The 24,858-nt window shown below is 30.9% G+C and overlaps 1 protein-coding gene across 1 annotated transcript; it reads right to left on the reverse strand.

Moving 5' to 3' along the window:
- Nucleotides 1-1,731: 1,731 nt before the first annotated feature.
- On the reverse strand, nt 1,732-13,857 carry LOC137931178 (uncharacterized). The gene is made up of 7 exons (XM_068774585.1): nt 13,782-13,857; nt 7,758-7,966; nt 6,482-6,617; nt 3,618-3,751; nt 2,594-2,950; nt 2,391-2,517; nt 1,732-1,832 (listed from the first exon to the last, which is right to left on the reverse strand). The coding sequence occupies exons 1-7, from the start codon at nt 13,822-13,824 to the stop codon at nt 1,732-1,734; spliced, it is 1,107 nt and encodes a 368-aa protein (XP_068630686.1). The 5' UTR covers nt 13,825-13,857.
- Nucleotides 13,858-24,858: the final 11,001 nt, after the last annotated feature.

The following is a 24,858-nucleotide window of genomic DNA, read 5'->3' on the forward strand; positions in this document are numbered from 1 at the left end:
TTGTTAGCTATTTATTGGCAGAATTTTATAAATCTATGTATATATCTCTTTATTGCTAATCAGTTCGTGTATATGTATCTTATTTATTTCTATATTAAATTCTATGCCTATTTCTGGGTCACAAACGCACTCCGGAATGTCAGAAAACTCGCCGTATCCGCGAGCATTTGAGTGAACACTGTATCGAATCGCAGTTTTACCACTATGGGGTAGGCAACGATCATGTCCGGAAAGAATATAATCTTAGTGGTCGTAGTCGTCTGTCGTAAAGCGGCTCTATACGCATTTGTCACTTAACGAAAGAAACCGGAGACTTATCATAGTGCGTTCTGGTTTTAAATTATAAGCAAACTCTTTTATTCTCTCGTTTCCCTGATAGGTCTGTGATTAAAGATAGGGTATGTATACGGGTAGCTGAATCCACTTCTGGAAAAATACAATTTGTAGTTAAATATAAAATGATCGCCACTTCTCAAAAATAATTAAGGAAAACGATGTGCGGGTACCATAAAATAGAAACAACAATCATAAAAGAAATAAAACGTTGAGTAAGATCAAGCGAAAAGAGTGACTTGTGGATTGCATATTATGTATTATCTCTATGTTTCAACATTAGGAATAATACAACAACAACAAATGGAGGTAGTACACCAAAGTAATCGTCCATTAGTTAAGGTATCAGGTGAGTCTTAATTAGTTTTCAATATCCACGGCGTATTACAATTATGTTTTTTGTTAATCATTACACATATTAATTATTTTGAAATTAATAAAGAGTATTGTTTAGGTTGTTAACTAGTTGACTTGTTATATTTTGATTAAATATTACCGAAATAATTTTGGATAATATGAAAATGTGTTAGATGAAAAAGATATAAATAGTTCGATTACAAAAACATATTATAACCTCTTAAGATGGTTTTTACCTTTTGCAACATTGGATATAACAGCTAAGCTAGATTCTGTAACCTAGTTCTGCAAACAAATTTAGTTCAACGATAATAGGTACAATGCACCAGCAATGTTAGGGGAACAAGTTTAAAAAGTAATATTATAACCTATCTCTCTTAATCAAATTTTCGGTTTCTGCCACAAAATTTACGTAACGTAATGTTTTTAGTAAAATTTTGAAATACAACACGTTATTTAGTTTACATAATAGATTTTATGTAGTCTTTCCAGGAATTTTTTTCACCATTGTTGGTTCAACCGCATTTTTATAAAAAGGACGATCACTTGATCAGAATCATGTAATATTATTTTGATACGAACATTTTCTTTTAGCAACACGCAAATTTTTCATTATTGGTAAAAAATTAGCCATGCAGTGAAAAAGTCCATCAAAATATGTAAACTACGGATTATGTATAATGTAGTTTTATAAAAGTTAAACCGCAAGCAGTAATCTCGTTTCTTAGACAAAACATCTTTAAACCTTAATTAAATGAATAAAACAACAGAAACAAGTTTTGATATAAAGAACTCTCTTTATTTACGTTTTCTGTATATGTTTCTTAGTTACAGTTAACATCATTACGTTAAATCTGAAGCGAAACACGCTTTAATTAAGGAAAACTATGTTTTAAAGTCTTATGTACACAAGTAAAAAATTCACTACAGTCCCCGTTATTATTAAATTTATTATATTATTCCATTTAGTTTTTCACGCAGTCAGTAACACACTTCTAGTCGAGTACTATGAGAAGTAAATGTATATTTTTATATTTCTTTTTATCCTGATGTAATAATTAGTGCGAACACTGAATTGTCAACACCAATTTTATTATGGAATTCAATAAGACAGTATGAATCATCAGAATCATCGGTTTGACCTGTAAATAATAATAATATTATCACATACAAAAATAGAAGCGTCATGTTATGCCTAATTTTCAATTCATAAAATAAAACTTACCATTGCCTATACAAAACACAATTGAATATAGAAAAAATTACGGAGTTCATTTCAAACCTGTTTCGAAAACCTGAAAATACAAAAATATCCATTATCGAAGCGTATGGTATTACATAATTCACAATTAAATAATTTGTAATAAAGTAATTGGTGAAACTTATCTAAAGAGATGTTGCACTAAAATTTTAAATTTACGATTATCTAGCAATTTTATAGGTATAAAGGTGTGTTTTCTATTATATTAATTCCGACGAAATAAGCAGCAAGTGGCTAATCATAACAAGTATATTCCTGCTACTTTTGTTGCAATTTATAATAAAATTAAAATAAAAATTAAGTGAAAGGTAAAATTAAGTAATAAAATGGCCTTCGCCGACAGTATTGATCCAAAGTAATAGGTTGTTGGCTTACATAATTTCACGCAAACTTTAATATATAACAGTGATGTCATAACAATGCATAATTAATAACTAACCTTCTGAACTAGAGTCTCGGCTTCCCATAACAGGCGCAATTTGAGGTCTTTCCTCGTCTAATAGTAAAACCCCACTTGCCGACCACACTGTTAAAACGCGCGCAACACACGTTACATTCAAACGACCCTGTTTTAATAAATCCTAATTAATAACCTTAAAGCCTACATATAAAAAAATACTTTACATAAACCTAATTTAATACCTTCTGAAAATGAGAGGGCGTCACTCGAATCACAAGCTGGCTAAATGAAGATGTTTTGTTCCATTTGTCTTCTTCTCCACTACTATTAAATTTAGCGGCTATCTCATCGTATCTTGAGACAAGCGATATTGCGTTTTCGCTTTTATTATTATGATTATTTTCAACATTGGAATTTCCTTGGATGCCCCGAATGTTCCCTGGAATGTCTATTACATTGTCCGTCACCGCCTCTTCGTACCCTGAGATTGTGTCCCATGGACTGAATATAATTCTGTTGGCGTCCTCAAGGGACGTGTCACTCATCATAGGCTTACTTCGCTCATATTGGTCGATAACTGGAATATCCAGTCCCCTCACCTTTGAATAGAACAATGTGTTATATATAGCATTTCACACATAAATATGAAATCATATAGAACTTACAGTTATAACATTCATTTGTAGACATGTAAAATGTGAGCCAGCCTTGTTATGGATTTTGTTACAATGCATTAATTAAATATCACAATAAAATATTTAATGCACCAAAGTTAATTACCACCTATTATATAACTCCAGAGTTGGAATTTACAATTAAGCAAAAGCAATATTATTTTATTTTTTCATAATTACATCCTTTTTCATTATTAGTAAAATAAAAAAGATATCTACATTGTTACTTAAAAACGTATGAAGATTAAGTGATATGAATTTGTCAAAAACTTCAGAATATTAGCCATTTTAATTTAATTTAAATTTGACTATTAATAATTTAATTATTTTAGTCAGTCTGCAATCTTTTAATTAAACCTCTGTTTTTTTAGCGTAAATTAAAAATTAATATTTTAAGGAAAATCTTTAAAATTTCTGAAGCGTTTAGTTTATAATAAAAAAATCTTTCGATTTAAACCAAACCATTTAAAAACTCTTAAATTGTCTGAGTAATTTCAAAATATGTCGCTGACAACCGTGGACTTTTTTATAAACTTATTTTTTGTAATCAGACATAATAACTAATTAAATACATATCTATTGTGGTATGTACCTCATATCCATTGACGAGCCATGTGATATTCGCTGGAGGATCTGCAGGCGGTGCAGTGCAATTAGCACGTAACATGTCCCCCGCAGAATACCAACTCTTTTGAGCACGCACCTTTGGTTGCGATGTAGGTAAATCTAAGAATAAAATTCTACATAGATATTCTTTTTAAAAGAAATATTTTAGTTTCATTCAGTTTTCTCCGATTATCATATAATAAACATATGTTTTGAACCTCTACACATATAGTTTATATGACATGTAAATGTGAAATAATAAAAATACGTTGTAAAACACGCAATGTATTGGATATAAAAGTTTACAAATTATAAAATCGTAAGATAGAGGTTAAAAGGTCATTTATTTTGGGATATATTTTATTGGTAATTAAATGATTTTATTTTCAATGTACACTAATTTGCATTGCACAAAGGTATAAATTCTTAAGCAATTAGTTTTAATACATACACAAAGTAATATTGGAATTAACTAAACGAAAATCAATATACAAACAATAATTGTCAAACAGCAAACATCGGTAAATCAGCCCTTGCCAGAATTAACAACTCAATTAACAAACAATAACAATATTCCGCAGAAAATGATTTGATTGTGGTAATAATTTTAGTTTCAATAACATAACACTAAAAATAACAATTATATATTTATTTTTCGATAGCCGTACAATGTTGAATGTTTTGTTATAATTAATATTTGCTGCTTTTGCCAATTCAAATTTACATTAAATTAATGTTATATAATAATTATTTTACGGTTATATTGTTAGTTTGAAACATTTGATAACAGATTGATTTTCATTACTCTTATTAAGGTGTGCTTCGAAGTGTTGCTTTCATAATTTTGGCAAAAAGATCTTCCAAAACTTTCCTGCCCTTTTTAAGCTATGAGACTGTAAGTGTATGTCCTATATGATTGGAACTAAAACTTATTTAAAAGTTATTTTACAAGAAAAGAAATATTTAACTTAGTAATTTAATTTTTTTGAATTCCTCAACCAAAACTGAACGTATTCTACCATAATATAATATATTCTGTAAAATGAGGTTACCTTCACAAAAGGAAATAACAAGACAGAATTTATTTTAAAAAAATCAGTTCGCGTTTATCAGTTAACTAGATCTGAATAAGAATAAGTCTTGGATTCTACGTATAACGTTACCTTATATGCCACGGTGGTAATTCTACACGGGGAAATCTTTCAAGTGTTTACATTCCTATTCTATATTTTATTTTTATTGTATTAAAGTTCCGCTATGTCGACAGCACATTCATTTCTTTAAATTGTGATGATTATTTAATTCGTAAATATATTTAACCGATCTCAATGATAACAAAAAACGATATTTATTTTTATTAATCCAGTTCAATAGTTTAAAAAAAGTGATTGCAAAAAATGTGAAACGTAAACCAAAACCAATTTACTGGCTTGGCCCATAATTCTGGGTAATTTTTTAAAGTTATTATTGAAGGTCTACGTTGTCCTTGTTGATAGGTGTAAATAACAACGCACCGATTTCACAAGAGAATAATCGCTTGAGCAATCAAAGGGTTCGGATCTCTCAAAACGTTGTTACACTGTTAGTCGAGTTAAGCATAGTCCCCGAATCTGCATTTTATTTTAAATTTGGTGTAATCTTCGATATTATACTAGTCGGCAAAATTAACAAAAAAACACAACCGAGTCAATTTCTCAGACATATTTTTATATACCCAAGAAAAAGCATAAAGATATAATTTATTTAATGTAATATTAAAATAATAATTTTGGTGATATAAAAAAATTCAGGAAGTTCACGTTCAAGCCAGATTTAAAACTAGACATACACATTATGTGTTCGAAGTTCATGTATGAAATTATCATTTTACAGCCACTATATTTTTTTATATTACTGTTGCACAACAGGTAGTGTTAAATATTTAAAATAAATACAGGGCTTCAGCTGGAAATGCGTAGTAATACTCTTTATTTTATGCCGTCTGTGCATTCCTGGCAAGCTATTATGACCGTTGCACTTGGGATTCACAACCGTTATCCCACACTAGTAATACAAGTAAATCACAAGTTATATAAGTGAAAATAAAAAAAAAAACTTAATTACTTGAGTACGCAATATAAAGATTTGGAACTAATACATTCTCTATCACGAAATACCAAATCAAAAACGATATTTAAACAAGATAAACCCTAATTCAACATCGCTAGTACTCTATGCCCGTATTTATTGCCAACCAATAGTTCTGATTTACGATTAGGGTTGAACAAAGGCTCGACGGGATTGTTCCCGTTATTTATACGTTTGCGCGGATATATAATCACTGGTAAGTTTCTACGAAACATTTCATTTACTTTATAAACTATCTATAGGCGAAATTCTAATATTCTTTTCGCATGTACAATACAATGTAATTTATTTCGACATTTACGGATGTATATAGAAATTAAATAAGAACTACTATAGATATTCATTACAAAAAAAGAAGTAAACAATTTTCTTTAGAAATTTGTTTACTTAAATAAATTACTTAAATAAACTACCGACATAGCTCATTGGATTAGCAATTGAGTGTGGTAGTAGGCAGGCCACATAGTATGCAGAACTGATCGCTGTGTTATCGGTAAGATTGACAGAACGCCTAATTAAAGTTGTGGGAAGAAACTAGATGTAGGCAGCTTCCATCCGGTACTATTAGAAACCTATGGGGAATTCCAATTCTCTAATGTGGACATCCATCGGCTAACATGATGATTATTAATGGAAATATTGCTATTACAATTATTTATTCATTTTGTAATCAAACCCATATGTAATAGTAAAAATCTTTAAATAGTAATTATTTATACAAACCTATTACACGCAAGATCGCGCTTTTATAGACTGTGTGAAAAAATGGGGCATCTGCTGACACTTCACACCGATAGCGGCCGCTCAGTCCCCTCGACGCATCACGCAACACCACTTGTTGGGCACCAGACCGTGAGACCTAAGTATAAATAGTATGCAAGTATAAAATCATTTCAAAAACCAACTTGACCAAGAACTTTGTGGAAATCATTTATTACCTACCTTTATCACGGGCAATATATAAATAATTAATTATAATTTAAATTTCGTGGAACCGTGAAGGCATCTTTCGCAAGCCCACAGTCAGTCAACGAGCCTTGGAGAGGGCTATGCCTAGGATTTCTTATCTATTAGCAAATAAAAGTAACATACACAGCCCGCCGGACTGGCGACTTGATGTGGACAGGTCACATAGTCCACAAAACAGATGACTACTAAAGCCTAGGTTGGAAACTAAGGTCTTCGGAAAACATTGGATACAGGCCGCATCAAATTCGTTTTACTACAACTTTATTTGGATTGCCTACGTTCAGTAGTAGACGTCGTACGACGTAAAATAAAACACAAGTTAAATCAATTAACACGAGTTTATTCTCACTTGGGTGTGTTCATAAATACTAAAAAATTATGTTATATTCGATTGTATCAACTACTACGTAAATAAAGTTCTTTCTATTGTTGCACAAAAGTCTCTATAGAAAACCGAATGCTTTGAACAATAAAAAGTTTGAATAATAAAATTGATTTTGTACTCCAACGACAAAAAAATGTAATATATTACATACATTTTCAACAGATGTTTTGGAAGGCCGTAAAGATAAAAAAATATAATTTATTTCTCAGTGCGAGGTAATTCTCTGTATAATATGGCAACTTTCGAAATAATAAACGCGCCAAAGCAGTAGCAGTGATAAAATGTGCTTCTTTAAGATTATTGTGTAATAACATTTCTCTCTGCTTCCTTTTCCGATAATTTTCTATCTTGGAATTATTTTTAAATAAAGTACTAAAAGCTATGTAGAAGTATTTTGAGAAAGAAACTTTTTAATTTATAATCTCGGGTATTAAAAACATTTATAATAATGTAACATTTTTAATCCTTTACACGTAGTAGGTAAAAATTTAAAAAAGTGTTCTGTTGTTTATAGTATAATCATGATTCAATATAAACAATGCTAACGTTTGTTTTATAAATTCATCAAAAAACAATTAACAATCATTGTTACGCAGATACAACAAAAACTGTTTTGTAAACCACTAAAAAAGCAATACCACTTACGTCAACGTTGATTCCAGTCTGTGAGAATACTCTAGTGTTTGGCAGTTCTTTTGGCACAAAACGAAAAAACTCTTGAGCACCGTGATACCATTTCACCGTGTACAAAGCCTCCCCTGTATCAAGCGCCCAACGGCAGCCTAATACCGCATTCGATCCAACTCCGACAGCCTCCGGGACTGTAATTTGTATATCGCGAAGTCCAAGCACATCTGTGAACATAAATCCATTTTAATTTTTGTATTGAAAAGATATAACCGACGGAAAAATCACATTTGAACAAAAATCCTCTTAACTTAACGTCAATAGTTAGACTATTCTCTATTATCTAGACACAAGTTCTTCGTCCAATGTGAAAGTAATACCTGTAAAAGTAATACATCTCTGAAACTTGGTGTCTTACTTTGTCTTCTTTGAGCAAGCTCACAATCGCTTAGCGAGCCGTGGAAAGGACTGTGCTCGGGAATACGTAACGAGATCATATCAAGGATGAGAAAATTCATAGAGGAACTGGAGTAACCAACATAGCCGAGCGGATAGACGAATTAAATTGGCAGGCTATCTATAGCTCAGAACAGATGAGTTTTTATAGTTTTAAAATTGAAACCACAGGCCGGCACGAACTTCGTAGAAAGTCTACTGACGAGTGACGAGATGAACTGACGACCCTTTTTAAGCTATTGGAAGACCTTGGATACAGGCCACTTCTAGGCAGCCTTCTTGGAAATCTATGGGGTAGGGTTTTGTTCAGCTGTGAACATCTTACGGCATGATGAATCCCAATAGTACGCTTTACACTGAACAAGGCAATATTATATTGTATTTGAAGACAATATTTCTGCTTACTACTTTTAAACCGTGCCTCGTTTTCAAGGCCCTAAAACATCATTAGTTGCGACACCTATTGAACTTTCTATTCAGGGAGATATAGAAAACTATTTTTAAGAAGACGAATTACGACGAAATATTAATAATACCGGCTTGACGGTAAAATAAATTACATATATACGCAAGCCGAGTTTACTGCGGTAGCTCTCGACTTGTGTAACTGTTAAAAAGTCTCAACTAAGCTACGTCTCTACGGAATGATAGGCATAGAGATATGAGAGGGTAAATTTCATAACAGTGTGCGTGTAACTGCCTGAGGTACGTAAGCAGTTAAACGGGAGGGGGTGCGATTGACAAGACGTTCACGATTTATTTTTACATTATTATATATATAACCTATATTAATGTATTATATAGATGGCTTGACATTTATTTATCTCCCTCGTCCTGCCACACACATACCACAAGAATTCACAAACACTAGTGCACACATTATAGAAGGGTAATTTTCACTACCTATGGTGTCCTTAAACCAAAATATAAAAAATAGTTGCAAAAGCTTGAAAATGTATGAATGTTAATGCACATTTCCTGTCTATTAAAGTACAGTAACATTATCCAAAAAATCAAAGGATTCAGAAATTATAACTAACCTAATAATAATAGAGTAAGAAAAGCGTTTTCAAAATTCAGATGATTACATTAAAATTAATCTGTCCCTGAAGACTTTGTACGGACAAAAATTATTGGACTGTGGCAGTTCAGTAGAAAAAAACGAATGAATGTAACATACTTTAAAATGATTCCTTTATACAGGTAAACTGAGAATAGGTACAAAAGCCTTTGCTAAACAAATGAGCTATACATTCACCCAAGTCTTTACACATATAATCAATCATCCTATATACTATACTATATTAATTTGCCTGCAAACATCAACTCAGCGATTATATTTAATAAGGCTAGTTATAATAAATAATTACTATGTATCATAGTTTTTGCTTTTGTATGGGTGTTTTCGACTTGTAAATAAAGTAGCATAATTAAATTGTTTATTTCTTCTCTAATTTCTTTCCAGTGTTCGATACATATGACACGAAAACCAAAAGGTATTCATTGGTATTAATAACCGGGCAAAACCAATTTTTCTTCCCGAACTAAATGATACTAATAACAACTTGTTTCTTTTTAAATTCCAAAGCAGCACATGTAGAGTTATGGAAAAGTCATAGCGTAAGATACCAGAAGTAATTACGTTTCACCAACAAACGCTGTATCATCACTCAACGACAAGGTCACTTTACGTTGAGATCGCAAAACTAATTCATGTATGTGTAAGGTACACTATAGTGGATACAGGCTATATAAAAAATAAAAAAGATTTTTTTACAATAAATGTACGTAAGCGTAGTATTATAAAGTACATATACTAAGCTGACGCGTGATATTATAAGTTTAATGTGAATAAAAAGCTAAACTCCAGGTTTTAAATGATGATCGTTTTGCACAGTACTAAGGTTAACTCCAGAGAAGTAAAATGTAATGTGGAATATAATATACTGAGGAATTTTTATCTCAGTTTTTAAAGGCATCAGGAATGAGGTTAAATACATCGATTTCAATACTATTTGTCGTAAAGCCTACATAATCTAGTAGGTTCGCAAAAAAAATATATTTTTCACAAATCTTTAACAAGAAGATCCTACAAATGCGTACCGTATACTTGGTATTGATTTTAAGCAAAGACTATAAGCAAAGAGATATTATGAAACCTACGGGAGAGTAAAATTTTATGTGAAAACTGGTCGGCAGTGGACGCCTGTTGGAAAGAGAACTTATACCAAAAGTATCGAGTTTTTCAGATTTATATGTAAAGAAATTACGATCTTTGCAAAGTATTAAGCTAGCAGCAGGTAAGCATGTATTTTGGATACTTTCTTTATTATTTGAGTATCTTTAGAATAAGAGGGCCAGATTATTGGATCTTATTTCAATATACTTTTCACAATATTTACATATGATTGTAGGAATTTGAAATAATTTATTACTGTTAATGTTGAAACCTTATTTAATCCTAAAATTTACGAGGATTTTGATGAAAGCAGAGTGCGTCCATACGGTTCTATTTGAAATCTGTGATGAGAGCTATGTTTATTTAAGGGCATGTCATAAAAATTCTTAGCTTTGATCTTCTAGAATGTTACTACTACTGCAGGATATTTTGTTAATTTATGTATGTAATGAATATTTTGATTATTTCAATAATTAAAAAATCACTCAAATCATGTTTTGTTTAGTATTCATTAAATGTTCATTCACTTAAGAAATTAATAGTCGTATTTTTCATTGCGTATAACTCTTTAATTGCGTCATATATAGTAAATTTGTACAAGTATATCTAATTTATGTTCATTTTATATCCCCCTATTTTAATAGGTGTATAATAGTAATTAGTTTTTACGGATAGTATTTCTGATATATATAAACAAAGCATTTGGTATTATATAATTAAATAATCCTTGGGTTGACTGGTTGGGAATGTCTATAATGCATAAAGTTCGCCATTACACAAGTTGTGTGAAGAGTGAAAAAATAAATAAATGGCTTACATTAACAAAATAAACATAAAAACTAAAATAAAACGTCATACTCGTATATACCCTTTATCTGTCTATTTAATAATCAATGTGGTTCGTCGATTTTTTTAATTAATGAGGTATATCGCTTCGTTTACTTGCTACATGTTGTGTAAAAAACAACATTTAAAATAGTTAAAAAAGTTTAAAAATCTTTTTTAATAAACTTGTCATTTGAGACGAGATAACAAATTTATTTTCAACATCTTTACTTTTTTATTTCTATTTCGTTTCAATTTATGTATTATATATAACATTTATAATTTTCGTCATATATTAGATTAAATTAGAATTATAACGGATTAAATATTTGCTGTAGGAAAGTAATTATTAAATTGAAGTCGGAATTAATTAGGTACCCTTTTACAAATGAGATTGTAAACAATGTACGTAACCTAAATTTCCCATTATTGCCGTCAGCCCATATTTAACAATATTACCTCGTTTAGTAAACAATTTTATTATGATTAGCCGAAAAAGCAAAATAAACACATGACTGTAACTCTTTTCAATTTATTCTTAAGTTATTTTAAAACAAAAATAGATATAAATGTGAAGACACTAATTCTACTTTCAATCGATATGCCAAACTTTTATAAATCAAAATTTCATCCCATAGCTTGTAATCAATTATACTACAGGTAGTCAACGTAATAAATCAAGTAAACAGTACGTGATCGTATTAAAGATCAACGAAGTACATAAGCGTAGAATCCGATCGACAAGAACTCATTACGTTGTAACCAAATTTAATTTACCATTTCAGCTTCATCGTAATATTTCATATCCTACGCGAATTGATCTCTCATGTAATTTCGAATATATGTAATTTTTGGGGATATATGTATATACATAAGTATTTGGTGGTGGTGATGACTTGGGCGCTTACGATGAGCTTTATAAAAACGTCAAGGTCGAAGCAATGGATAGGGCTATGCTCGGAACATCGCTGCGAATTCCAACCAGAAATGAAGAGAACCTCAGATGAACCAGGTTAGGTTATAGACGTAGCTCAAAACATCGATCTCGTCTGAAGTAGCAGTGGGCGAGTCACATCGTTCGTACATCCAACAGCCGCAGAGGCCGAAAGGTTCTTGAATGGCAACCAACTGCCAATAAATGCGGTGTCAATAGGCCCCCCTACACCTAGTATAACCAATAACCCTGTATTATACGATGATCTCAAATTTTTTTTTGTTAATCATGGGTCATTTCCTTTTGTAATAGATGAATGATTAAATATATTTGATGATAATAATTTTATTATTCGAATAATCAAAATACCAAACAATCGGTTTTTGAAATTTTTATATAAATTTATTGATAATATCAGTTTCGTATTATTCTTGTGTTAAATTTGTAAAATATTCATGAACGTCAATTTTTATTAGATTAAAAATTCGTTCAACCTATGTACTCGTATATTTACTAAACTGTTGTTAACTATGTTGTGACTTTTAAAAAGTATACAATGAAAATGGAAAGATTTTTAAAATTACGAGCATTGACATCGCAGAGAAGGAAGTGTTTGATAATTACGAATTGTGTTACCGAGGACTGAATATGGAACGGAACGTTAGTCAGCTTGCTAATTATTTTAAAATTTATGAAAGAATGTAAAAAAAAAATAGCGTCGAAATGTGTAACCGGAATTTAAAGAGGAATATTTTTTCAATGTTATTATTATCAAAGATGAAGATCATAGTGTATAAGATGGCATATTCTTAGTAGAGAGAATAATTACGGTAAGGTAGAAGAAATAGATAGCAAATGTGAAATCTCTCTTCCGTTTTAAAGAGGACAAGAAATTATCTGGCTCGCCAATCATAAACGTATATTTTTTATCTTATCGATAGTCAGTTTTTAAAAATATTTACTGAAAAGTAACTAAAAATGTTATTTTTACGATTTACTAAGTAAGAGGCAAAAATATCAATACTTATGTATTTAAATAAATACGACATTATTATACCAGTATATACTTACTTATGTTTAAAAATGCTTTAATTATTTTACTGATTCACAAAGCTAAACAAATTAGATAGAAAATATTATTTCGTTTGCAAACGTTATTGATATAAATGTTAATTCAATCCACCGCCTGATAACTAAATTGAATTATGAGATCTGGTCACGAAAGAACGAGAACAATTTCTCGTTTGAAAATTGCAACGTTTTTTCGACCTTTTCTTTAATCATTAAAACGACTTGAATTATTACATAATATATATAATTAAAACTTAATCGTAATAATTAAAACGAAGAAAGAAAATACATTAATAAATAAATTATGGGTGTTTAAAAATAAGTACATGATTAATTCTCACGGAACCGTCAAAATTAAAAAACAGAAAAAAGACAAATTTCTGCATTCAATCAAGTAATTATCTTTAAATGTTTTATAGAGCATAACTAATTAAATAATTTGGCAAATGTTATTGAACATCTAAAATCTCAAAGTACCAGACGGGGAAATTTTATGTTGTATGTGCAAAAGGTAAACACCACGCACGCTGTCTGATTTTATTGTACAAAAATAAAGTAAATATAGAATAACACTTACTTCCACATAACCACAATATAAGGGCAATAAGTTGTGATGCCATGCTGTGTGAATAATGGGACAGGCGGTGCCCACACGTTATGTCACAAGCGCATTATAACTGCCACGTGTCTTCTCTAAGACCTCCTTCATTTTTCTTCCTCTCGAAATATATTAACACCTGCAATAAAAACTATCAATATTATAGCTATAATAAATCTTACGTATGCTTCTAACTGGGATATATTTTATCGGGAGACCAATATAAAAAAAAAATCTTAATTCATATTTATGTAAATTACTTGACTTATGATCTCGATTTAAGAGAATATAAATAAAGTGTAAATAAATTTCGTTATCATTTTTTTATTATAAGACGTACAGTTTTTTCAACCTCGTATTTTTCTTACTGTATGCCGTTAAATAAAGGCTACAAACTAACAATAAATAATTTGTCTGCTTAGGATCATTGATTTATTAAAATTGACAAAGCTTTTATAGCACGACGATCTTTGCAAGAAAACAATGTCACGATTTTTATTTGCAATGTATGTTATTACTTTATGACCAGTGAATAATACATATAGAACAGAAACAGTTTAATTTCAAGTACAGAACTTTGACCTGACCTTGACGCTCATTGTTATTTATGCATATGTAAATAATCATTGTATAAACCACACACGGTAATATCACCATGTTCTTGTTTAATGAAGCGCAAGATTCACAACTCGTGAGAATTCCAGTCGTCCCACACAAAGGAATCCACGCTATTTAAGCACCCAGTATATTCTTCTTGCATTTCACGACGTTTAATATTTGGCGTGTTTATTTTATTCGAACGAAGCGAACGACAATACTTATAACGGAAACAGAGGGCAAGAGGATCTTTTCATTAAAGTATATCGAAGACATTGGTGATTTATCGCCTCGCGAGACACTCCATTCAGGGCGTGCGTTTTGTTGTCTGGAGATCGATTGGCACCGAATAAAATACGTTCACCAATTGAATAGGGCGCCCTAGCGCAATGTTTCAATGTGAGCGACACTTTTTAGACAAGCCTAATGGTTTCTAGTTTGCTTAAACAGTACAAAAAAGCCAAACCGAAATACTCACCTTTCAACATGCAATTAAAACTTTAAAGTATTAGATATAATAAATAATTTACTTTTAGTAGAGTAAATGTTGTGATGTCTAAATTAGATGAATTGTTATAAAAGAGATGTATTATTACAATATTCTTTTGAGTAAATTGTTTATTTTTTCTAACAAATCGTACAAACATAAATATCATCCTCAGCGCAAAGTAAATAAAACTGTTTCCTAAGGCAACCTATTTTATCTCTGCTGACCAAGGATCTCACATGGGCTCTCTTTTGAGTCAATAAAATATACTATTATTTATTTTAAAATAAACTGTCTGACTGATTAAGTAATCCTAGATAATTTATTCTTTTTAGGTCACCTTTAATTATATTAACATATTATACGCAATAAATTTCTTCGAGATTGATAATCTTCAAAACGTGATAGTGGCGGTGTACTGGCTAATGTTTGTGAATTAATCAGTTTTAAAGGTTGGTGTCTCAAACATTACGTGATATTAATATTATAAGACTAAGAACACGCAAGATAACATACATTTCAATTAAGCATTCCACATGTAAGCATTTAAAATTGCTAACTTCCATAATAGGCTAAAATAATTGAAGTTATTGAATAAATGTAATAATAAATAATTAAACACCAATATGTCACGGTTGTTCACAAAAAACTAAACTAAGCTACCGATATGCAAATCTCATTTACAAGAAGTAAATTACTTTAGGATAAGAAAATGTAATAAGAATTTAAAGCAATTTTCACAAAGCGGTTCACGTTTTATCTTTAAAACTTTTACTACATGTACGTATTTCGCAAAAAATATTAGATTCTTTTTAACATTTTTCAGTTATTTCTGCTGATTCGTCAGAGGTAAAAACAGAACCACATGAGCGTAACAATTCCTGCCGTCACAGATATACCAAAGTAACACAACAAAATTATTAAAAAGCGTATTGAGTTTTTCGTGAGATTCTCTCATTAAAAATTGAATTGACGATAGAATATTTTTGTTACAAAATAGACTACCGTGCTCGGGTTAGAAAGAGCTGTAACTAGTAAAATTAATGGACCAAAGAGACTTACTACAAGTCCCAAAGTAGAGTGCATATGTCGTGTTATAAAAGAAAAGCTAAAACCAATACACGACTTCACTTCTGAGCTCATATCATTTACCATTCGTTGGCCCATTCTACACAACACTTTTTAATTTATAAATATGTTAAATATTTTTCCCTTACATACAAATTTAAACTACGATAAATTAAAAAGTTACTTGAGCTTTTATATATTATACTACAATATAGACCAGGAGAATAGCAAGTACAAGTGGCAATGGGCAGGGCATACAAAACAGATGGCCGCTGGGGCCTTAATGTTGTGGAATGACGACCACCGACGGCAAGCGCAGTGCAGGGTGTCCATCCTCAAAGCGAACTGACTATGGGGATTTAGAAATTTATGGGAGAGCCGTAGACATAGTACTGTTGAAGTAGTGATGATAATCAAAATGAATGCGACCTGCCGATCACAACCTAAACTACCTGAGGTTTTATAGTGCCAAATAGACAGCATGTGTAAAAAAATCGACACCGCGACGTTATACATTTGCAAAAATTTTTACGCCCAGTAATGTCCAGTTTTACTATATTGATTTATGATATATATTATTTATGTTCAATATTCTATTATTCACTCTTTATGTGTTGTTATTTTTTATATTTTGTGTTTAAAGGAACCTATTTCCCGTATTATTTAAAAAAATTGTGTATAACACTGATTAGTATACAAGTTTTATAACTCATGCAATCTCAGGGATAAATATTTTCAAGCTACTGTAGGCATACATATGTACTTATGAAAGTCATAAATAGAGTCATTATACAAAAATATGCAGAACAGTTTCATTTCTTGGTTTATAAAAGGATTTAAAAACCTACCTACGAATTTATGTAATGTTAACTTATCTGAAACAAAGTAAACCTGTGAGCGCCATAACAAATTAATCCCAATTGTCGCCTTATGTGCCCCATGAGGCTACCGAAGATTAACATCAATCGTCGAAGCCAGTAACATTGCTACGTTACTTTGCTACGTGCTATATATTTGGGTTATATTGCCATAATAATGTTTTTTTTGTTATATTTTACTTAAAACTACTTTTTTTAAATAAATTGCAAAAATTAACCAACAGTTTTAAATTTATTAACCACGTCTATGTTAATAATCGCTGTATTTTAATTATTGTCTCTTTGATGGTTTTAATAATATGCAATAGCGCGTTATAAAGTTTAAGGTAAAACTGTAAACCGCATAACGCGCATTTGTACTTTTAATAGTATATATTATTAATATTTATAATAAATATATATTTATACATTGCATAGGTTCCTAACTATTTAATAGATAAATTTAAGTGCAATTAAAAACAAAATATTTTTTTCTTAGGTATAGTTAATGTAATTTTTTTAACAATAAGGCATTGAATAATTTGTAAAGATTACCTTTATGAATATAATCCATATCATTCCTTTAATAAAATGTAAACAGTTTTACACTTCACAAAAATAAAACACAATTCTTTTTAATGTTATATATATTGGTCACTAATCGGTTAGCACTCCCTCGGCGAAGACAGAAGCGCGCGCTACGGCGAAATTACGTAGATATACCGTAGCAAGATACCCCTGCGGACGACGCGGGATCCCGTAGCCAACTGAGCTACAGCGCTGCATCAGTCAACCGAGCAGCCCGGATGCAGCCCTTCCCTCTAATATCCCTCCTAATTCTTTATACTGTCTCAAACTTAATTGCTAATGCATTTATAATGAACCTTAACAATGAAAAGATAAGAATATGTAATCGTTCTTTTACTGGAATATCTTTTTAACTGATTCCCTCTTATTCAATTATGTATTAAGGCAGAAATTTACTAAAAAGTTTAATTTATACCCATTTAATAAGTTTATGTTAATTTAAATATTTCTGAAAGGCTCCATTCAGAAAGACGGTTAAAAGATTAAAAAATTATTAAAATTCTTGGAAACGTATACTGAAGAAAAAAGAAGAAATTTTTGTTTTTCACCTGAAGTCTGGGGCTAGTCGAATTTATTAGCATTCAAATGATTTATAACTAGAGAGCGGCAGCTGAATATTTTCTGATTCGTCTTAAATTAAATTCTTTCTTCCTTTGACTGGATTTCATTAGGGGTAACGAAATGCTACAAAGATGAAAAAGATAATCTGGATACAGTGTCTTCGTCGCGTCACTTTACAATTCCGGTCCGCACTTATCATTTTTATCAACTGGCTTGTTTGCAGTCTTGTATTTTCGTACTATTAAAAAGTAGTTGTACAACTTAAAAAAAAAAACACTTATAGGTAAATATTATACAAATCTTAAGACTAAGAAAAATTTCACATATTTCCACTTACAAAAAGAATTTAAGTATATATCCAGGATTTTACGTATTTATTGTATTTTAAGCAATAGCAAGTTTAACATGGTTACACTTGCGGATACACGGGCACTGATGGATTTCATGAACATATTGAAATTAAATTTAAATTAAGATCAAAGATATCGCTGTAAATTGACATAGCGCCTCAAAAAGGTTTTATTAAATGGCTTAACCGTAAATTCACTTTATAGCCGTTCTTGCATATTATTTAATAGTGACATCGTGTCAAGAAACTAAGAAGTAAAGATATTTTAAATAGTTGTAATGTAAATAATAACTTTAAGGCTTACATTTATATTGAACAGGTAAGTAAGTTATGAATAAAACTATTATGAGATACAGCCGGAACATGATAACCTGGTACGAAGGTTTTATAAAAGAAACTCTTGCGAAAACTTTTCACGTGTACTACTTCAACTACGGCAACTTACCTGTTTAGTATTTTTTATGGCAGATATCTAGTAGCATAAATTAAATATAATTAAAATAAACAGCAGCAACTAATTTTGCTTCAAAATGCTAGTATGTATTCAAATAACTAGACTGATTTATTTTTTTGCCTGATCAACAATGGTTTCGCTATAAATAAAAGAATTTAATGCCAGCCCTTAGATAGTTATCAAAGCTTTATAATTAAATATGAACAGAAGAAACCTGTTGGATAAATTAAATGTTAATTATTATGCGGAATATCTCATAAAATGTGTAGATTGGAAAATGCACAGTTATTATGTAATATAGTGTTATTACTACATATTTTAAGGTGATATGAACTAACTGTGTTGCACAGTTTTATGGTATTAAACTCTTGGTAGCTTCTTATTCTGATACTTATCTGAATTCTGTAAACGCTTTTTCTAACTATATGATCATCACGTTATTTATTATTTATGAAACCGTTGATTTTTGAATAGGTTGTACCATATATTATGAGATAGCAAATGAGTTATACAATCACCCGTTTAAATCTTTTACATCTATAACCGATCACCCTGTAAAAGATAGCTGATAAAAATATTTAGTGCTATTACAGTAGCGATAATACATGTTTAAAAGTTTTATTGTTTGTCATTATTGATTTTGACAATTTAAGCGTAAATTTATTTATATACACCAAATTTAAAGTCTGTTAAAATATTAAAAAGGCATTTAGTTTTATATAATATAAGCGTTAGAAATGTATATTTAAATCTTAAATTAATCTATCTTTAAGTTTGTTACTAAACAAGAATCTTTGTACGAATTTAAAAAATTGTGTTCAATAATTAAAATTACATCAATATTATGAATATAAGAAGCAACGTGTTAATAACGTTACGTTGTCGATTAAGTAAATTGATGTCGGGGCATAGCGCTCCGTAAGCTTTGAGAAAACTATCCTTTGTCTGCGTTTGGTAGTAATATATTCATAGTTTAAGACAACTGACACACAACTTTTGTTTATTATATAAGTATTTAATTTTAATCAATAGCATTCATACATACATTTTGGAACAAGGCATTCGTTTCTGTAGTAAAATCTCTGAAGAAATTTTTAATTTATCCCGAAATACTTCAAAGCTTATGTAATGGCAAGATTGATCAATAAAGCATATTATTTTATTGAATATAATATAGGACTTCCTTTAAAAATAAACGATTTATAATAAATGTATCAAATTTCATCAATCAGGTTCTTCTCGACTGAAGGAACATTCCGAACCTGCTAGTAATCTATGTATGAATACATATGTATTTAAATTTAGGTTATATTAATTATTCTTGACTTTTTGAATGTGCTTAGCTATGCCTATTCGTAAGTATAAACAATTATATCATGGTTGTTTGTTTGTTTCCAATATTTCATCCTCTAAATAAGAACGGAGAAATAAATTAATGATCAGAAAAACTTTACTTTTTAATGAGCAAAAATGTCAATAAAGGATCGTAACAATGGCGTATGTTGGCGCCTATTATGACTCTTTTGTTTTTCACATCATTGTAAATAAATTGCCGCAATGATCCCTAATGAGTAAATCTATATACTCGTACGTATATACGCGTAAATTTACTCGTCAAAAGTTACGTTAGGGCATTTGTATTCGCAAATATTGACTTTAAATAGTATTTTCGATTGAACGATTTCAAATAACGTAAATTACAGATAATTTATTTTTTGTTTAGCGGTTTTCTGTGATAAACCTTTTGTACAAACCATGATGCAACGTTATGTAGAATTGGTGACCTTCTTTTAGCTGTGGATATCTTACGGAACGCACCGGATGTAAACCACTCGAGATCACCCCGGGCAAGGACGTAAATAGACGATGAAGGCCCGAACTCTCAATGCTTGTAAGTCTCACGCCCTTTTGAGTCACTTCTGAAGACCTGCAGATATACCTTAAATAGTACTAAGTATATCTTTCTCAAAATCCCGAGACTTACGAGGGTTAAGTCCTAGGGATTAGGCAAACTAACTTAACCTACTATTTCAAGTACAGATTATGAGAGTTGTTACACAATAAGTGTACATATGCTTATGGAATGTTAAAAGTTTCCATTGGATTTCTATTATTTATAATGTCTACTAAATAAAATGTTTCACGAATAATAAATAACAGTGTTTATGTATACAAAAAACTACCGTACTTTATTCAACAAAGAAAATTGTATTTTATTACTTCAGTGCAATTTGTCAGATGGAAAATAAACTGATTTTGTTGCAAACTGAGATTGAGAAAATGTTCGGATACAACGCTATCGAAGTTTTCAGTCCATTTTAAAGTGGAACGTCTTATTGAAATAAATGTAATACCGAATAATATCACATTTTTAACATATATATATGTATACATATATACATAAATGACAACACACATACTTATGTACATAAATGTATATATATATATATATATAAATAGATTGTAAATGAGCGAGTAATTATAAATATAATATAATATATAGTAAAATAATCAAAATGTTCATCTTCATCATCACCATTTCAGGCGTAAGATTTCACAGATTTCCCATAAAACCAGTTAGAAGAAGCCTGCAACTTCCGTTTTCCTATGTTCTTAACAAGATCATCTGTCAACCTTAACTACTTCGTAATAAAGTGGTTTCTAATACCAACCGCCATAAATAATTCTTTTAAAAAAGCAACTCAGTAGCCAGAAAACTAGTGCAGGCCATCGCTATGTAAAACTTATTTTGACAAATAACCTTGGCTTTGGAATAGTAATAAATAGGAACTACCTTCGTCTATCTAATCTCACGCCAAGAAGTGAGTGAAATCTGGAAAATTAACGACCAACTCTCCAAATTGATGAGCCACTCAAAAAAGACAAGTAGTCTTTTTGTGTACGATATGAGAAGAATACCGGAAGAGTCCAATTTGATGGAAATTAGAATGAAATTAAGCTCCTCTATAATGGGTTTCTTTAACTTTTAAGTTAAAAGAAATATTTTAATACTACGAAACGGGTACGGAGGTAGCAAACAAGCCCTAATCTGATGTCTGATCTGACTCGCAACAGACTCTGGAGTTTTTTTATTTTATTTTTTGCGATGACTTTCACAAAAATGCTTAAAATAGTAGTTGGAGTATTCTCTGATAAGAAGGCAACTATGTTTCTCCTCGTATGCTACCTTGGCAGTAATAATGGAATAGTCCGATTCTCATTCTAACAATGAAAACGTAGAAAATCCATTAGTATTAACCGGATACGCCAAATTCCTAAATGCAATTTATTAATCGTGTTGCTGGCAACATATACTCCTATATTTAAGAAACATACACTAGTGTTTCTTCCTGATTTTGAAGGAATTTCACTTACCATGTTTTTTTAGTAAAAATAATCATTGTTAGCATTTAGAGTATCATTACAGAGAATTTCACAATGAAACAAACGATCAACAAATACTCACGAATATAAACGTCATGTCACAAAGGAATTAACTCTGTTAGCTCGTAAACATGTTCTGACGTAGATTTATTGTATTAATTCCGCGATTCCAGAGCCGTAATCGTTATGTCTTTTATTATATACCCGACAGAATATGTATTTGATTGCTGTGTACAGATAGCGAATCGGTTGTGTAAAGTATATGTATAAATATTCACGTATATATTTTATTAATATTTTGTATTTCCTAGAAAACATTTCGCGGATTTGTACAACGTTGTAATAGCTAAACCTTTATACAGCTCCGTTCTGTATGGCAATCACAGAAACAGACTAGGAGAATTAGGCTCACAGGATTCCGGTCCAATGTGAAAACCGTGCTGCTATATGGATTCGAAATGTGGAAGGTTACAAAAAATATCTCGCGTCGGCTCTAAGTCTTCTTTAACAACTGCGTTTGAATATTCTCGGTATATACTGGCCTGAGAAAGTATCCAACGCTGCAAAAGCCTCTCTGAAAATGCTGCGGTGAGATGCCGATCGACCAGCAGATCAAACGCCGCATGTGAAACTTGACAAGCCATACGCTCCTCAGGAACCCGGATCACATCACGCAAGCCCTAAAATGGAATCCTCAAGGAAAGCGAAGACGTGGCTGCCCAATGAAGGGAGTTGGAATGATGCGGAGCAAAGTAATGCGCGAAGCGCAACACCGCTCGGCATGGCAACGTACTGTGGACTCCCTCTGCCCCATCTTGGGGACATAGGAATATATGATGAATGATGTAATGGCTAATCTTTAATCTCCTAATGTCTTACACAATTCTTCTATATTCTAGTAAAGTGGTTAAGTCAGAAAATATCTTCTAAAATATTTTCACAAATTTAACATGACAACTCCTTTTATAGGGTATTATTACCTCGTTATTAACGGTTCATCGTAAGAATTTTGTTTCTGAAATAATTGTACCATGCACACTGATTAACACTTTTTTAAACTTTATTAATAAGTAATTACAATTTTATCTATCGAAGTATACAATGTATGCCGTTTTAAAATAAACATTACGGTGCGATTATTTTAAAGCACGTCACAAAGATGTTTTCCCAGAAGATTCCTAAAAATTCAGGATTTATGCGCATATCGTTATTAATGTATTCGCCATACATCCATCAGCACGGCGTACAATGTAGCATAACACTATTGATGTTTTATAGTTTTCATACCATTTTCCTGAACAAAACGAAAAGTCCTTGCTAAAACCACTTTTATTATATATTGCGGCAATCTTCATTTGTTTATAATGTATTTTACATGGTGGTTTATGTTATTTAATATTCAAACAATTTAGGTACTTGTCGTAGTTTATAACTCAAGAATTTCACTAACGTTTTTTTGCAACAGTGTTATTTAGCGATTGCGGTGGGTTTTTTTTTACCTTTTTTGGTAGACATTATATGTACATATATATTTCCAATGAATTATTTAATATTTTTATGAACAATTTGTTATCAAATATAAAATATCTAATAACAAGTTTATTTATTTTTTCAGCCCATAGACGCCCACTGCAAGATATTGGCCTCACCAAAGAAATCTATGGGTGGATATACGATAATCGCTACGCTTGTTAAGCGGGTTGAGGATTGCAGTGTATTATGGTACACAGAGGACGTTGCTGCCCATCCTCTAGAAACTTGTTTGTGAGCAGTGGCAATTTTATACAATTAATGCACAAAGTTACTTTAGATTGTATCCTGGGAATCGAACCCGCGACCTACCATCGCAAGTCTGTCTTCTACCGCTGGGCTACCAATTAAAATAAATTTATTAATTATTAATTACTAAATAACTTGTACAAAATATTTTGTCTTCTATAGTGTTTAATTTCGTGTTGGATTATATTCTCAGTATTTTAAAAATATGAGAACGGGTTATATGTTGTTACTCGTATTAAACCTTAAATAAACGCAAAATTAAGAGTAACGGTCAGGTTTAACATGTAAATCAATTTACATTAAATTTCACATTTCAGAGGAAGTAATTATAATCTTTTCGGTTTAATTCTCAAAGAAAGAAACAATCAGTAAAACAGAAAAGATAAAAGCATTGTCGCCTTGAAACGTTCACGTTTCTGCCAAGGGTTCCTCGTAAAACTTTATTAGGCGCATTAAGGTCGTGGTTGAATCCTGTTTATGTAATCGCCTCCCGAGACCTTTCAAAAAAAAATAAGTGAAAAGGAAAGCAAAATATCGTTATGAACAAAATTATTTCGAAAAAGATGATAGAAAACTTTATTATTTATTATTGTCAAATTTCTCACATTAAAGGCACATCAAACTACTAACTATTCAAAATTAACTTAGACAAATTATTTACAAAACCAAATAATATAAAACAATGTTTTTAGTATAAAACTTAATGAAAGATTTTGTAATCAAAAAGTTTCAAAGTCAAGTTCGAAGACGCGTATCAACCTGTAGAGCGCGTGACTTCGGAGGTAATTTATATTTAATGAACAAGGGGGTTTTGTAATTTATGTGCGTATTAACATTAAAGTGGAACTGTAGACTTGTACAATCCAATTTCATCTATCAGAGAGATTAGGGGCAACAGGCGGAAATTTATGTTACTATGTAATGTCACATCT

The sequence above is a fragment of the Battus philenor genome, unplaced genomic scaffold (assembly GCF_028537555.1).
Source record: "Battus philenor isolate CCGP_79_NKW_IND1 unplaced genomic scaffold, ilBatPhil1.0.hap1 SCAF_7, whole genome shotgun sequence".
NCBI lineage: Eukaryota > Metazoa > Arthropoda > Insecta > Lepidoptera > Papilionidae > Battus > Battus philenor.

Bases quoted from the DNA above. Each gene is read 5' to 3' on its own strand.
- LOC137931178 (XM_068774585.1), bottom strand. From the start codon at position 13,824: ATGGCATCACAACTTATTGCCCTTATATTGTGGTTATGTGGAA. The intron at 3,752-6,481 runs GTTTGTATAAAT...TTTTATTCTTAG, and splicing joins CGCGATCTTGCGTGTAATAG to ATTTACCTACATCGCAACCA. The intron at 2,518-2,593 runs GTATTAAATTAG...TTATTAAAACAG, and splicing joins CGCCCTCTCATTTTCAGAAG to GGTCGTTTGAATGTAACGTG.